This window comes from Lagopus leucura, unplaced genomic scaffold (assembly GCF_019238085.1).
Source record: "Lagopus leucura isolate 7727_CA_CO unplaced genomic scaffold, USGS_WTPT01 Super-Scaffold_100038, whole genome shotgun sequence".
NCBI classification, from domain to species: domain Eukaryota; kingdom Metazoa; phylum Chordata; class Aves; order Galliformes; family Phasianidae; genus Lagopus; species Lagopus leucura.
Genome location: NW_024962287.1, coordinates 4576626 through 4590382, shown reverse-complemented (window position 1 = coordinate 4590382; position 13757 = coordinate 4576626). Strand labels below are relative to the sequence as shown.

The 13757-nt window shown below is 48.1% G+C and overlaps 1 protein-coding gene across 5 annotated transcripts in view; it reads right to left on the bottom strand.

The window, feature by feature from the left end:
* Positions 1 to 3704: 3704 nt before the first annotated feature.
* KIF13B (kinesin family member 13B) overlaps positions 3705 to 13757 on the bottom strand; it is a 125286-nt gene continuing 115233 nt past the window's right edge. For all 5 annotated transcript variants that reach the window (XM_042883459.1, XM_042883463.1, XM_042883461.1 and 2 more), the window contains 3 exons: positions 13579 to 13641; positions 11018 to 12041; positions 3705 to 8302 (listed from right to left, as the gene is read on the bottom strand). In XM_042883459.1, the coding sequence (XP_042739393.1) occupies positions 8007 to 8302; positions 11018 to 12041; positions 13579 to 13641 (1383 nt within the window). In that variant the 3' untranslated portion in view covers positions 3705 to 8006. The remainder of the gene's footprint in view (positions 8303 to 11017; positions 12042 to 13578; positions 13642 to 13757) is intronic.

Here is a 13757-nt window from a genome sequence, read left to right as displayed (position 1 = left end):
CCTCGAGCGCCGTGGTGAACGTGAGCTGCCGCTGTCGCACGTGGGGCAGCTGCGGTGCCTGCAGTTCCTCCCCACGTCTCCAGCTCACCAGTAAGCAGGGATGAGCTGTGCCAGCCCTGCTGCTCCTGTGGCTCCGTCCCTTTGCGCTGCCCATGTCCCCGTTCCCCGCGCCGCGCGCCCCGCCGCCAGCCGCTCCTTGTCTCATCTGCTGTAGGTGTTGTGCCTACCTCAAGAGGTAAACATGGTATCCTGGAGTCACACCTTCACTCTGTTCTTTTTTACACGAGCACTAGCGCGCACACACTGGAATGTATATTCTCCCCCACCCCAAATAACCTCGTGACCCGATCCTTGCTGTAGCCACCACCAACTCCTCTTGCAAATTGGATGCTGCTTTAAATGTGAAAACAAATGTTCGAGAAGCTATAAAACCTGAATGAAAGCTAAAGCTGAATTTATAAAGCCTTGTTGCGTATGAGCCAAAAGTGCAAAAAGCTCTATATAATGAACTAACCTGCCACTCATATAAATATAAATATATATAAATATATTAAAATCAGACTGTTCTACAAAATTGTGTATTTGTATTTTTGTGTACGTACAATTTTCTGCTAAGCAGAAGGAGGATGTAGTATAGGATGATGTGAGAAGAGATTTTGTTTAATCATATTTCTTTGTTACTTATTTTTGTTAACATCCAGATGCCTGTCTTTGTCTTCTGTATATGACACTGTTCCAAAGGTGCAGTATCCCTCTCCCGCCGTGTCCCAGCCCTCTCCTGCCTCGCTGGGTGATGCTCCTCGCCGTGGCCGGGCTGCTCAGCCCATGGGCCACGTCCATGCCTGGCATTTAGTGGATGTGCCGTGCGTTGCTGTTTGCCACCTGGTGGGCCTGTTCTCTGCAGTCTCTTTGCTGTGGTCCTCAGCATGAAATTTCAGGAAGAAACAAGCAGCAGTGCAGACCAGGAGGGAGGATGAGCAGTAAGCAGGCAGCCAAGGCAGGGAGGCGGCGCTGTGCGTCACAGGGAGCGAATCTCAGGTACCACCAGCAAGCTGCAGTGCACTACTGAGCGACCCCACAGCTGCCAAAGTGGTTTTGCTGTCAGGAGGGCGGGTGGGCAGCAGTGCTGGTGGGGCTTCGGTGCAACCTGCAAATGCATTGCAGCGAGTGGTGGAGCAGCCGTGGCGTCTCCCTGTTCTCATGGCTGGGCGCCCTTCTGGTACTGATGGTTAGGAAGAGTTTTTCTGAAGTCTTCTCTAAGTCACTGCAGTGAGCTGCGAGATGCTGATCCATCCCTGGATGTGTGTAAAACCATTTGGATGTGGTGCTCAGGGACACGATTTAGCAGAGAGCTGTCAGGGTGGTATGGTCAGGTTGTGGTTGGACTTGATGGCCTTGAAGGTCTTTTCCAACCGGTGCAGTTCTGTGATCTTGTGAGTGGATCTGCTCCATGTTTTGCTGCAAGGAGAGGGGAGTCATTTTGTCACTTGGTGTTGGTCCTTATGAGTTACAAAGTGGAGAAGTGCCTGGGGAAGGTCCAAGCAGAGCTGTGTAGAACAGGCTGTGGTGGAGAGTAACACAAAGCTCTGCAATTCATGTGATCCGAATTTCCCTTCCCCTTCCTTGTTGCAAACCCTGGAGGCAAACGGGTCCTTTCTGTGTGCTCCCATCTGCAGAATGAAGGTGACAGTTCTTGTTTGTCCCATCTCCCTTAGGCAGTAGGTCCTTCAGAAGCAGCAGCTCCTTCCTTCCTGCCCTTTGTGCCCTTTTTGCTTTTTCTTTTAATTTCTAACATTGTCTGAACCGAATTCTGGTCCAGGGAGAGCGATACTGCACCTTTCCATGTAGGGCTCATATTTATAACAGTGTGTAATGACTGTAGCAAAAGTCCTTGTTTCTGTATGTGAATGGACAGAGAAACAAGTGCTCTATTGTATTGATTAAAATAGTTAAAATGAGTCCTGTATCATTGTATCTCCTATTCTGGATTAGTGCCTTTTGGACAGTAGACTGTTCTGTAATTAAAATGTAGTATAACTGCTTTTTTGTACAGTTTTGTTTTAATAAAACTTTTTTTTAATTTGTGTTTATTTTAGTATTGTACCTCTTAGAAAATAAAAATGTATAACTCAACAAAGGCAGAGCCTCTGATGGTCCTTTTTGGCTGAGGGTGGCGGCAGCCCTGGAGCAGCCTCAGGCATGAGCAAAGGAAAACACATCTCCACAGCTTCAACATGTAGAAAAATGAACTCTTTGGAGGATGAGGGATGGCCTCAAATTCCTGGGTCCCCCACTTTGTTTTTTGGAGAAAATGGGGAACATTGGACAGTGATGGGACAAGGGGGAACGGTTTGAAACTGAGACAGGGGAGGTTGAGGTTGGATCTTAGGAGGAAGTTTTTTCCCCAGAGGGTGGTGAGGCACTGGAACAGGTTGCCCAAGGAGGCTGTGGATGCCCCATCCCTGCAGGCATTCAAGGCCAGGCTGGATGTGGCTCTGGGCAGCCTGGGCTGCTGGTTGGTGACCTGCACACAGCAGGGGGTTGGGACTGGATGAGCACTGTGGGCCTTTGCAACCCAGGCCGTTCTGTGATGCTATGAACACGTGAGGACCCAGAGGTGTGGGGCTGTTTGTGTCCTGCCCCGAACCTCCATTTCCAGCTGGACTTTGGCAACTCCATTTGCTCATTGTGACAAAGAGCACGAGGACAGGTGAGGGCCGTGAGAGCGCTGCTAATTGGCGGCAGGCAGCGGAGGAGGCGATTCTTTGTGGGGCGTTTGTTCCCCTCGCCTGTTTTGATGGCTGCCTTCTGAAGGCAGCTCTGGCTGCAGAACACAGAGCAGCGCGGCGGTGCTGCAGGAACCACCTTTGGGAAGAGCGGCTCTCGAACAAAGTGACGGCACTTCAAAAGGCGCCCGTGCTCCAGCAGAAGGTTGGCGTTTCTTCTTGCTTCTTCTGAAGGTCCAACATGAAAGGAGATCGACCGTAGGAAAAAACAACACACCAGGCAGCTGTATTTCTGTGCGCTGATTGCAAGGCACCGATAAAAATACCCTTTGCTAAATGACTTTCAGCAAGGAACTGCAGAATTGGTGCGGGGTTTTGTTGCTTGTAGAAACAGACAGGTGAGAGCTGGGCCCAAAGCCTGCTTCTTGTTAGCAACGCTAAGCTGTGTTTTGGAGGAAAAAATGTTGACAGAGAGAAACTAAAAAGAAAAAAAAAAGGGATAAGCACCAAAGATTGCATCGCATGCTGCTGAGGTCACACCTGGGGTGCTGGGCACAGCACTGGGCCCCCCAGCGCTGCAGAGAGCTGGGCGAACTGCTGGGAGCCCTACACAGGGCTGTGAAGATACCATTGGGAACCTGGAGCAGGAAGGGAACTCTGCAATACATTGAGGAGTAGAGGGAAAAGAAAACTCACTGCTGTGACCAAGGGCAGGATGGGCACCAACAGCCCTGGTGCCTTTGGAAGGGCTGATGTCCAAAACCTCACAGAGGAGGGAGGCCAGGGGCCAGTGGTGCTGTGGTGCTGTGTGTATCTACGGGGAGATCCCTGCACAGCAAGGAATAAGGCAAGAGACGTGTTTGAGATTATAGTGATGGATCTCAGCACCCTCAAACATCAGCACTCCCAATGTGATGCCCTGAACACATCTGAAAGTTTTGGTGCTGCTCACGAGATAACAAAGTGTAGACTTATGGGTTCTAAAGAAGAAGTTTATTTAGGTACTGCAGGCTGCATTGCATATATAACACAATATTACAATTTAGTATTGTACAGAAATAATTAAAAACTTTACAGCTCATTACAAAGTGTCTTTGGATTTTAGCTCATTTGAAGTACACCGATAAACACGTAATAATACCACAGTGTCAATAGCCACTCTTTATATACAGACCCACTACATTTACAAAAAAAAAATCAACAGAAAGATGAGCTGGGAGAGGCTCCCAGGACACAGCAGGTGTTAGTGGGGGTGGAAGAGGGAAACCCCTGGTGCCCTGTGGGTGAGAAACGCCAGGATGGCACAGAGCGAGAACCCAAAGCAGGGAGGGATGAAGGGGATGCAGGAGCAAGACATTTACTGCAACTCCAGCTCAAGGGTAGCGTAACTCATCTGCACCTTGGTGTAGCATCACTTCCTACAAGCTGTGCAGACTGGAGGTCAGGCTGAGCCCAGCGCGTTGCTGTGTTACTTGCTGACCCAGGGATAAGGCACTGCAAACACTGAACTTCTTGTGCAAAGAACTGCCAGTACCGGAGTAAGGACGATGTGTCAGGACAGGAAGGACTCTCAGACAGCTCCCTTATGAGCAGGACTGTGTGATGCCAGGGCTCGTTCTGGATGGGTTTTGATGAGCAGTGAGGCAGAACGAGGTAGGGTTCTCAGCTCGTAGCAGAGCAAAGTGATGCTGAGCCTCTGAGGCTGAGCAGCGGGGGAAGAGATGGGGGACAAACCTTCTTTCTTAAGGATGTGGGCAATATTCCCATGCAGGAATCATTTCTATCTTCCTCAAATAAAGTATGCTGCCGACAAGCAAAGAGCCAAGGCCTTTCAACTGAGCAGGTATTATCTGGGACGAGATCAAAACACCAGGAGAGTCAGAAGCATCATGCAGTACAAAGTCTTGGCTTGGCTGGAGAGAACCCACAAAACACCCTTCCCACAGCACTGCCTGGGCTGCTTGCAGCAAATGCCACCGTGTGCCTAAATCCCACCACATCTCAGACCCACCCGCACGGCTCTGCTCTCAGACACCACATGAGCCCACAGAACTGAGCAAGCACAGCAGATGAGAAACTCAAATCACGACCAATCACAGTTCCTGCATTAGAATATTCTTCCTCCCTGTATATAAAGTGCATGAAAAACGTTGGGAAATCTGCATAGCTATTAACACACCAGCCTCAGCTGCTGGGCTGTTCCAGTTAAGAGCACCTCCTCCTTTATGCTGAGGGTAGAGTTATTCTAATGCTAGCTATCAATTAAAAAAATAAAATCAAATTACTCTCGTTGTGGTTTAAAAGGATGTTCTCTGGTTAGCTGGTGCTCTGAGCAGAGAGGTGAGCACTCACTGTGCCCAAACTTGGATCCAGCAGGAGAAGGAGCGGGCGGCTGGGGAAGTTGGGGTGAGCAGGAAGGAGATGAAGTCCTCCAGGAGTGTCCTCGTGGCCCACGTGGATGCGCTTGGCTTTGTGGAACTCACCCACACAGCCTTTGGGGGCAGGTGGAAGCTGAGGAGGTTTCACTCAAAATTCAAAAAGGAAGTACGAAGCAAAAGAGGAAAATCCTCCCTCCACAAAGGTCAACGTGGTGCTCTGAACAGAGCAGCTCTGCCCCCCTTATCGCACACCAGTGTTTGCAGACACCCCAACCACAGCCATGTTTAAGACATTTGCTTCCAGGGCACCCGACCCTGGGGGAGGTAGCAGGTCAGTGCTGTTTGTGCCCCTCTGCATCCATACAGCGCAGTGTGGTAACACAACCCAGGGCAGAGGCAGAGGAAAGCCACCCCCAGCAGCTGGCTGCAGCCTCCCAGCACATGTCCCAGACACTTGAATACATCCCTACAAAGCAAGAACTGCAATGCAAGTGCAGGCAGAGGAATTTACAGCGGGTGAGACCCACAGTGAGCCACTGCCCAGCTGCTTGGGCTGCAGCCTGTCACTCCTGCACCTTTGCTGCTTCCTATCAGCCCTGGAGATCTGCAGTCCTCAGTGGAGCAGAGGGGTGTGGGAGGACTCAGACAGCTTCTTCCCTTCATATCCCCCTTTGGGGGGACACCCAAACATCAACAGGCTGTGAAGGCAACCCTAACTCCTGTAATGAAATGCTGAGACTACAAAAACCCGTAGGCTGGGGCTGCTTCCATGGGCTACCTCTGTGTAGCACATCAGAGCAGAGTGCAATCAGAAAAACACCAAAAGTGGATTTCAGAAAGCAGACAAGGCAGCGAAAGAGGCGCCACATGAACCAGCGGGCAGCCTTCTATAGTGAGAGCCATCAGGCCCCGAAGCAAAATGCCATTTTGTTGCATGGATCATGTCTATAAAAGCCAGGAATTTGAGCATCTGAACTCCTGATTACTGAATTTCTCCCATCACCTTGGCTTCACGGACAGGAGCTTTAAGCAAAGGAAAAGGAGGAAAAAACGTGTGCTAAAAACGTCTTTAAAAGCTGCTCTACACATTTGATATGAAGATTTCTTTACAAAAATCCAGGAAACACTGAAACTAACAAAAGCTGAGAGGAGATGCAAATCCCTGGCAGTACTACGCGTGCTGCACTGTAACCCATCCCACTTATTTCAGCTACAGATTAGTTTCTATTTTAATTTTATTCCTTCTGCATAAATGATATTAATTACAGTAAATCAGCATAATTATCTCCTTCACTAAGCATCTCTGTCTCCTCTGATGACAATGTATCTCTCCCTTGGACCTCTGAACCAGATGGCTAAGGCACTTTGATACCCACATGCAGCACGGACAGAGACTAGATACGTATTAAAGTGAAATCATTAATTCAGCATCCTAAATATTCCCCAAGTAGATAAAATCTTTATTGCTCAAGCTGTCCAATCCCCCCCCCCGATTCCTTAAACAAGGTATAAACAGCTCAGAATATAAAAGCCTGTGGCCTTTCTTGATTTGTTAGAAAATGGGTGTAGGTAGGTATGTGCACACGTATATACAGGTATGTAATTTGGGCCACAGGGTGTTAAAAACTAGTAAGGTTCACCAAAAATAAAATCAAGTTTGATAAAAGCCAGGCCAACCCTCCACCTCTGGGAGGGGTTGGTTTGGGGAAGACTCTGTCATGGGTTTGTTTCCATGTCACTGGGTTGGGCTCCTCTTAGCACTGCTCTCCTCAGCACAACGCCGGACGGCGGATGATTGTAAAGCGCAACCTTTGCTCAGTTCAACACAATAAATACAAATAAATACACTGGATTCATCCTGTTACAAGAGCAGCAAGCCTCTGCTTTGAACAGCTGGGTGAAAACCAAAGGCTGGGTGAAGACCCAAAGGTTGGGTGAAGACACAAAGGTTGGGCGAAGACAAAAAGGTTGAGTAAAGACCCAAAGGCTGGGTGAAAATCCAAAGGCTGGGTGAAAACCCATAGGTTGGGTGAAGACCCAAAGGCTGGGCAAAGACCCAAAGGTTGGGCAGGATGCTCCACTGAGCAGCAGGCAGGACCCGACAAAAGGTTGGGGACATGGGAGCACTGCAGTGCCATCTCTGCCAAAATCCTCCTGACCCAAAAGACAGAGGAAATGGGACGTTCCTGTAGTGCTTGGGGCAGTGAGAGGAGCACAGCATGGTGAGAGCACACACTAAATGAATCTGAGATGGCAAATTCGTTTAACTCTCCTCCTCTGTAAAAAGAAGGGATCAGAAATATTACAGAGCGGGTCATGGGCCTGCTCTCATTCCCATCAGCAATAAATTTTGGGCTGATTTACACAGAAGGATAACAGAACAGAAATCAAACCAGGCACTGATGCTGGGGCTACTGTTTTTTTAAATGAAAGAGTTTTGAGGGGTTCCTCATTACCAGATATGTTCCCTTCTCTGCCCATCTGGGATCATTATCTTGCCCTTTCACCATGCATTATGCGATATAGCTCTCACAAAATTAGACAGAATCGGTTCTTTTGGGGACCCGTGCTCAGAGAAGCACTGAGGTGTAGGCAGGGTTTTGTAGCCACTAGAAGTCATGCCGTAATTTGAACAACTCTCATCTCCTCCTTCTCTGGGAGGTGGAGGAGAGCAGAGCTCACAGTCACCCTACACCTCAGCATCACAACATGTAACATGAAACTATGGCTGTAGACCCAGCACCATGGCAAGGCAAGGAATGAACATGCCAGTCACCCAAAGCAGAGAAAAAACCCTTCATTAGTGTTTGCCACAAACCACAAGTTCACAGGCCTGCTTTCAGCCAGCTGAAGCTAAAAGATGGGGGCCCACAGCCGCGGCGCTTTGCAGCAGGCCACTCTCTCAGCTCGCCCAGGATTTCCTGTTCTCTGCGTTTTTCTGGCTCTTCTCCATGCGAATTGTGGGTCCTGCTTCTGACTTGGCAGCCAGGGCTGTGAGTGAAGCCAGGCTGGATGCTGAAGCAGAGAAGTTGCCACTCCTTCTGTTCTCGCTGGATGCCGCTCCCTGCAACCTCACACCGGTGCTCCGTCGCCTCGCTGGTCCTGCGGCCTTTTTAACTCTGCCTGGTTTCACGAGCAATCCATAGCCTGGGTTGCACCTGAAGTACTGCTTTCCTCCAATGGAGCCATCGTTCTTCCCTTTGAAAAGAAACACAGATCATAGAATCATTAACATTGGAAAAGATCTCTAAGATCCCCAAGTCCAACCCCAGCCCACCGTGCCCGCTGCCCACATCCCTCACTTCCACATCCCCATGGTTCTGGAACACCTCCAGGTTTGGTGACCCCACCACCTCCCTGGGCAGCTGTGCCACTGCTGCACAAAATGGCTTTTGCTCTGTGCGTAGGGTGTGCTGCTACCCAGCACTCGAGGAAACTCACGCAGGGCCCCAGGGCACTTAGGAGGAAGTGTTTCCCCCAGAGGGTGGTGAGGCACTGGCACAGGTTGCCCAAGCAGGCTGTGGATGCCCCATCCCTGCAGGCATTCAAGGCCAGGCTGGATGTGGCTCTGGGCAGCCTGGGCTGCTGGTTGGTGACCTGCACACAGCAGGGGGTTGGAACTGGATGAGCATTGTGGGCCTTTGCAACCCAGGCCATTCTGTGATTCTCTGATTCTTTTATTGTCAGCAGCAGGGACAAGGATGGGGGTTTAAGTGAGCCAGGGATTTAACTGGGCTGATTCTGCCTCAGATGAAGGTTGAGTCACAGTTACAAAATGCTTAAAGACAAGTTGAAGGAATGAACTAACACGATGACTGAGAACAATATAATGCCAGAGGGCTATACTAATTATAGTTTTTGTCAGACTAAATGGAAAGGGTTTTCCTTTGTTTTTAAGGTTAAAAACAATGCATAAATCTCCTGGCTGAGCTGCTCAGTAACAGCTCCGTGCAGAGCCATGCAGGCTATTACAGAAGTAGAGAAGTGTATGGATAAAGGAGCGACAACAGCAGCCTGGGCTGAAAGATAGTGCCATGCTGCAGGGAAGACTTTCGTTGAAAATAAAAGCTACTATGATGATGACAGACTTAGAAACTATTATACAGGAGGGCACCGGAAGCACTTTGTTCCTGCAGAACAAAATGCTATATTCCCTCTTAATAGGTAAACAAGCAGGAAAGCAAGCACCATCAGTACAAAGCTTGTATGAGAGCAAACAAGAGCTCGTGATCAATGAACTCGACAGAGAAAGAAATCTTCAAGTTCTAGAGGAGCAGATAAGTGGGAGAAGCCTCCCTTGAGGAATGCATAAGATAAAAAACCCATCAGCTGGTTTTATATCCAAGTGGATAAAATCATAGGAAGCAGCCGCACTAGAACTGGCCTTGGTTCATCTCTGCCCATGGCAAGGCTTGGGACTGGGTGGGCTTTAAGGTTCCTCCCAGTCCAAAGACACCAGCTTGTGACTGTGTTTCCCAAGGGAAGCTACAGTCTGCTAGAAGATAACTGTGCTCCAACAAACCATGCTCCATCCCTGGAGGTGCCCAAGGCCAGGCTGGATGGGGCCCTGTGCAGCCTGAGCTGGTGGGTGGCAACCAGCCCAAGGCAGGTGTTAGGGCTGAGCGGGCTTTAAGGTCCCTTCCAAGCCAAGCCATTCTATGTCTCTATGAAATCAGGGACCTAAATCTTTGTGGAAACAGAAGAATATCCAAAACCACCAGCAGCTGAGTCTTCAACATGACCAACATGTCTTAGCCACAAGACTCTTCCAAGGAAAGCTAAGCTGATGCTCATCGACTAGTCAGTGGACCAGACAGGGAGGGAATGTGACTTCAAAACTGCAGTGAGTCTATAAATACATATATTCTTAAAATAAAGCATGAGAAAGCAAAGAATTCAGAGAACAGTGCCTACAACTTTCAGAAGGATTGGAGCTACAGTTTGCTTTCTGGGATGGCAAATCCAGGCAGTTTTTTGTACCCAGCTGAAAGCACGCCATCTAGTTTAGCTTTTATGAGCACACCACACATGGGAAAGATAAGTGCTCATTTAAATGGGAGTCCTGGATCCTGGAGACACTTCTTATCTTGGGGAGCAGCTCCAATCTCAGAGAAGCATGCAGCAGAATGTGGGCAACTCCTTGAGACGTGCTGATTCACCAACCACAGCCTGCATTGCAGCCTTGGAATTTTGTAGCTTGGCTAAAAGAACTTAAATAAGGAGCTTTGAGTGCTCTTTATAAACCACTCTCTCACTGTGAAAGTCAATGTTATCTAATGGTCACTTCCTAGGAAACATTTCTTCTCCGTAAGAGTGGTGAGGCTGCCCAGGAGGTGGTGGAGTCACCGTCCTTGGAGGTGTTCAAGAAATGTTCAGATGTAGTTTTGAGGGCATGGTGGGCAATACTGGTGGTAGGTGGGCGGTTGGACTGGATGATCTTAGAGGTCTTTTCCAACCTTGGTGATTCTGTGATTCTATGATTCTCCTGAGTCTTCCACTGGCACATCCTGCCTGCTCTTGGATAACAGAGAAAACGAGTGCCATGAAAGCTGATGTGAACCTGTGAAGGGAAGGAACTGTGAAGCCTGGGGCTCCAGTAGAGAACAAATGCCAGCTACCACCTCCTTTCCTCTCACCTCCGTAGTTTTAAAGTGCTTCTGCTCAAGTCACTGCTTTTCTGCATCACGCTCCAATGACACATGGAAGCAAATCTTCTCCAAGAATGGTACCCTAGTTTCTAAAAATTATTTGTTATATAAGGTCCGGGAAGCCTAAAAGTAAGAGTCAGGAAGGAATGACAAAAGAAACTGAACAAAAAATTTAACCACCTCTTTTTCCTGATTGTCAACATTACAACAAACACCGCAAACTCTGAAATGCTGCCTATGTTGCACTCAATCTAGAGCATCTTACCTGAAGGTAAATCCAGTTCAACACCAACCCACGTTCCCTCCTGGAAATCTGTGGGCCCAATGTATCTAACGATGCCTGTCTTGTTTGCACCAACAGTGACATATTCTCCCTCTTTCAGCCACTCGGGAATCTCATTGCCATCTTCAGAGTCAGAAACTACTTCCAGTTTTTCTTCTGCCATCTCTGACCCGTTATGGCTCAGGCCATGTGCTGCAGATGCGCTCTTTTCTCCTTCCTGCTGCTCCTCCTCTGCGTTTAGTGAACATGAGGGATCAGTCCCCAACATGCTGGTGAAGGACTTGAGCTCTGAAGTCTTGACTTTCTGGATTTTGAAGGGGGAGACGGCAACGCTGGGCTGGGACGATTGGTTGGGCTGAACCTGTGGTTTGGGAACCCCCAGTTCGGAAGCCCCAGAACTTGTTTCCTTTCTCCTGACAGCCTGTCCTGCTGACTCCATCAATTGTTTAGATGACTCCATCCTTGGAGCAGAGGTAGAAAGAAAGGTTTTTGCATCAGTGGCTACAGAGGCATCATTTGCCTGCTCACTGTGAGTCACAGGAGATGCAGAAGATTTTGACTTCAAAGCATCACTCCCATTCACTTCAGTGCTGTCTTTTGATCTTGTGTGAGCACCTGGAAGGCTGGGGGTGGGTAGACTCTCCCCCTTACTGTTGAGACAGCTTTCTAAAGGACTGTCTGAGTGTCCTGGCATGTCTGAAGATCCCTGAGCCACAGCAGGAGCTGGGAAGTCACTTAGGGCAGGCGTCTGTCCCCCTGGCTGAACCACAGCATCACTCCCTGCTGTGAGGGCTTCAGAGAGGGTGGCTGTTGATACACTGTGGGAAAAGTACCCGCTGGAGGCTTCGCTCAGAGGACTTGGAGGCCCTTCCTGGGTGTCCTGAACCTGGGCATCTCCCGTGGGCTGCTGCAAAGGCATTTTGGGCATCTTTTCGGGATTCTTTTCCACCTCTGACATCCGTACCGCAGCTTCGAATGGTCGTTTCCCTGCTGCCTCTTGGTTCAGCTGAAACAGAAGAGGACAGTGACCATGGAACTCTGATATCCAAACTCTCTGGGTCTAAAGGGCAGATACAAGGTCTCTGAGAAGCACTAAGGCCTCCAGCATATCTACACCCCCACGTAGCCACAGTCTCCAGAAGACGAAGTTGATCTGAAGTCAGCTTTACAGATCTGGTAGGATTGTCAGCTCATTTCTTCCATTAATAAGAAAAGCATTGACTAAAAGAAATACGCTCCCCAATATTTACTGAAAAATTATTTATATTGCAGGAATGGTCATTTGCTGTTTGAATAGCAGGATTTATATGAAATGTGAAACAGTCATGATCTATAAGCCTCTCTCAGTTATTTGGCTTAACTCTCAGGACTGATAAATCACAGCTTTCCAGCTAAAATGTCATTTATGTTCCCGTTCCCAAATGCCATTCCCACCTCACTGTCACCATCACCACACACTTCCAGGGTATGAAATTAACTGCACCTCATGAGATTAACAGCCCATTTTAGTGATGTATTTCTTGGCTGTAAAGTTTACTAAATCTGATAGATCAATATCTTGTGCCAGCTCATGTACTCTAAAAGATTAGGATGTCTCTAAATCTCTTTGGGAGGGAAGGAGGTGGCTGCTAATATGAAGAAGAAAAAGTGGTTGGAGGAAGGCAGACATGGACCTACCTGTTAACTCTCAAGTGCACATACTTGTTTACTGTTCAAAATGTTGTCTTCTTCCCATTTAATACTAAAGTGTCCCAAACAGCAGGACTTGCACCTTGTTCTGAAATATCTTTCTCACTGGGAACTTAAGTGGCATTCAATGAAAGAGGGATTTGATTGAATTACAAGAGCTTCAGGAGCCAAAGCTATTGCTTAGTAAGATATAATACAGAAAAGTTGTTTGAAACATTGCAGTGGATTGAAAACACTTCTAGCTTTTCTGCAGAGCGGGTGCTGTAGATGTGAACTCTGGAATTCTGTTCTTTCTTTGGGCTTTCCCTTTTAAGCTGTGTTCAGATAACACACATTTTACTAAGACAATAAAAGCACAGTGGGAGAAAGCTGATTTGCTATTCACAAGACTGAAGTTCTGCTGAACTGTGGGAGATCATAGGGTCTATTTTCTACCCTGCTTACAAGAGCCTTTTTTCACGCCGATATCATGAATTGGCTCGAAATGTAAAATCAAGAATTAAGCTCAGCACTCAGAATAACAGACTCGTTCTGTTTATAGAAAGCATCAGTGCAAAGCAATTTGTCTTTTAAAGCAGCAAAACAGCTAAATGTTAGCTACTTAACTGCAAATACAATCATATGATTAGCCAGGCTTTTAAGTATAGAAGCACAGCCAGCACCAGAGGGGAGACTTTAGCAAGACCTAAGAAAACACAGCAATGCATACTGCATTTAATTGTCTGGCCATGAAGTGACAGCAAAAGTGCCACAGGCTTACGTGGCTTTTGCTGCCTCTGGTTTTCAGTGATGTGAATATAGAAACTTAACATGCTATGGTGTGCCTGTTTCTTACCACGCTATGGTGTGCTTACCTGCTTTATCTTTGCAGCACTGGCATCGATACTGGCAGACTGAACCATAATCCGTGGGACAGCCTGCAGGAGTGAAAAGCAGGGCATCGTTCAATAAAGGGTTACACGTTGTCCAGCTGGTAAACGCCAGAACTGACATCTGAAATTTTGGGATTATCATAAGGACCAAGCATTACTAT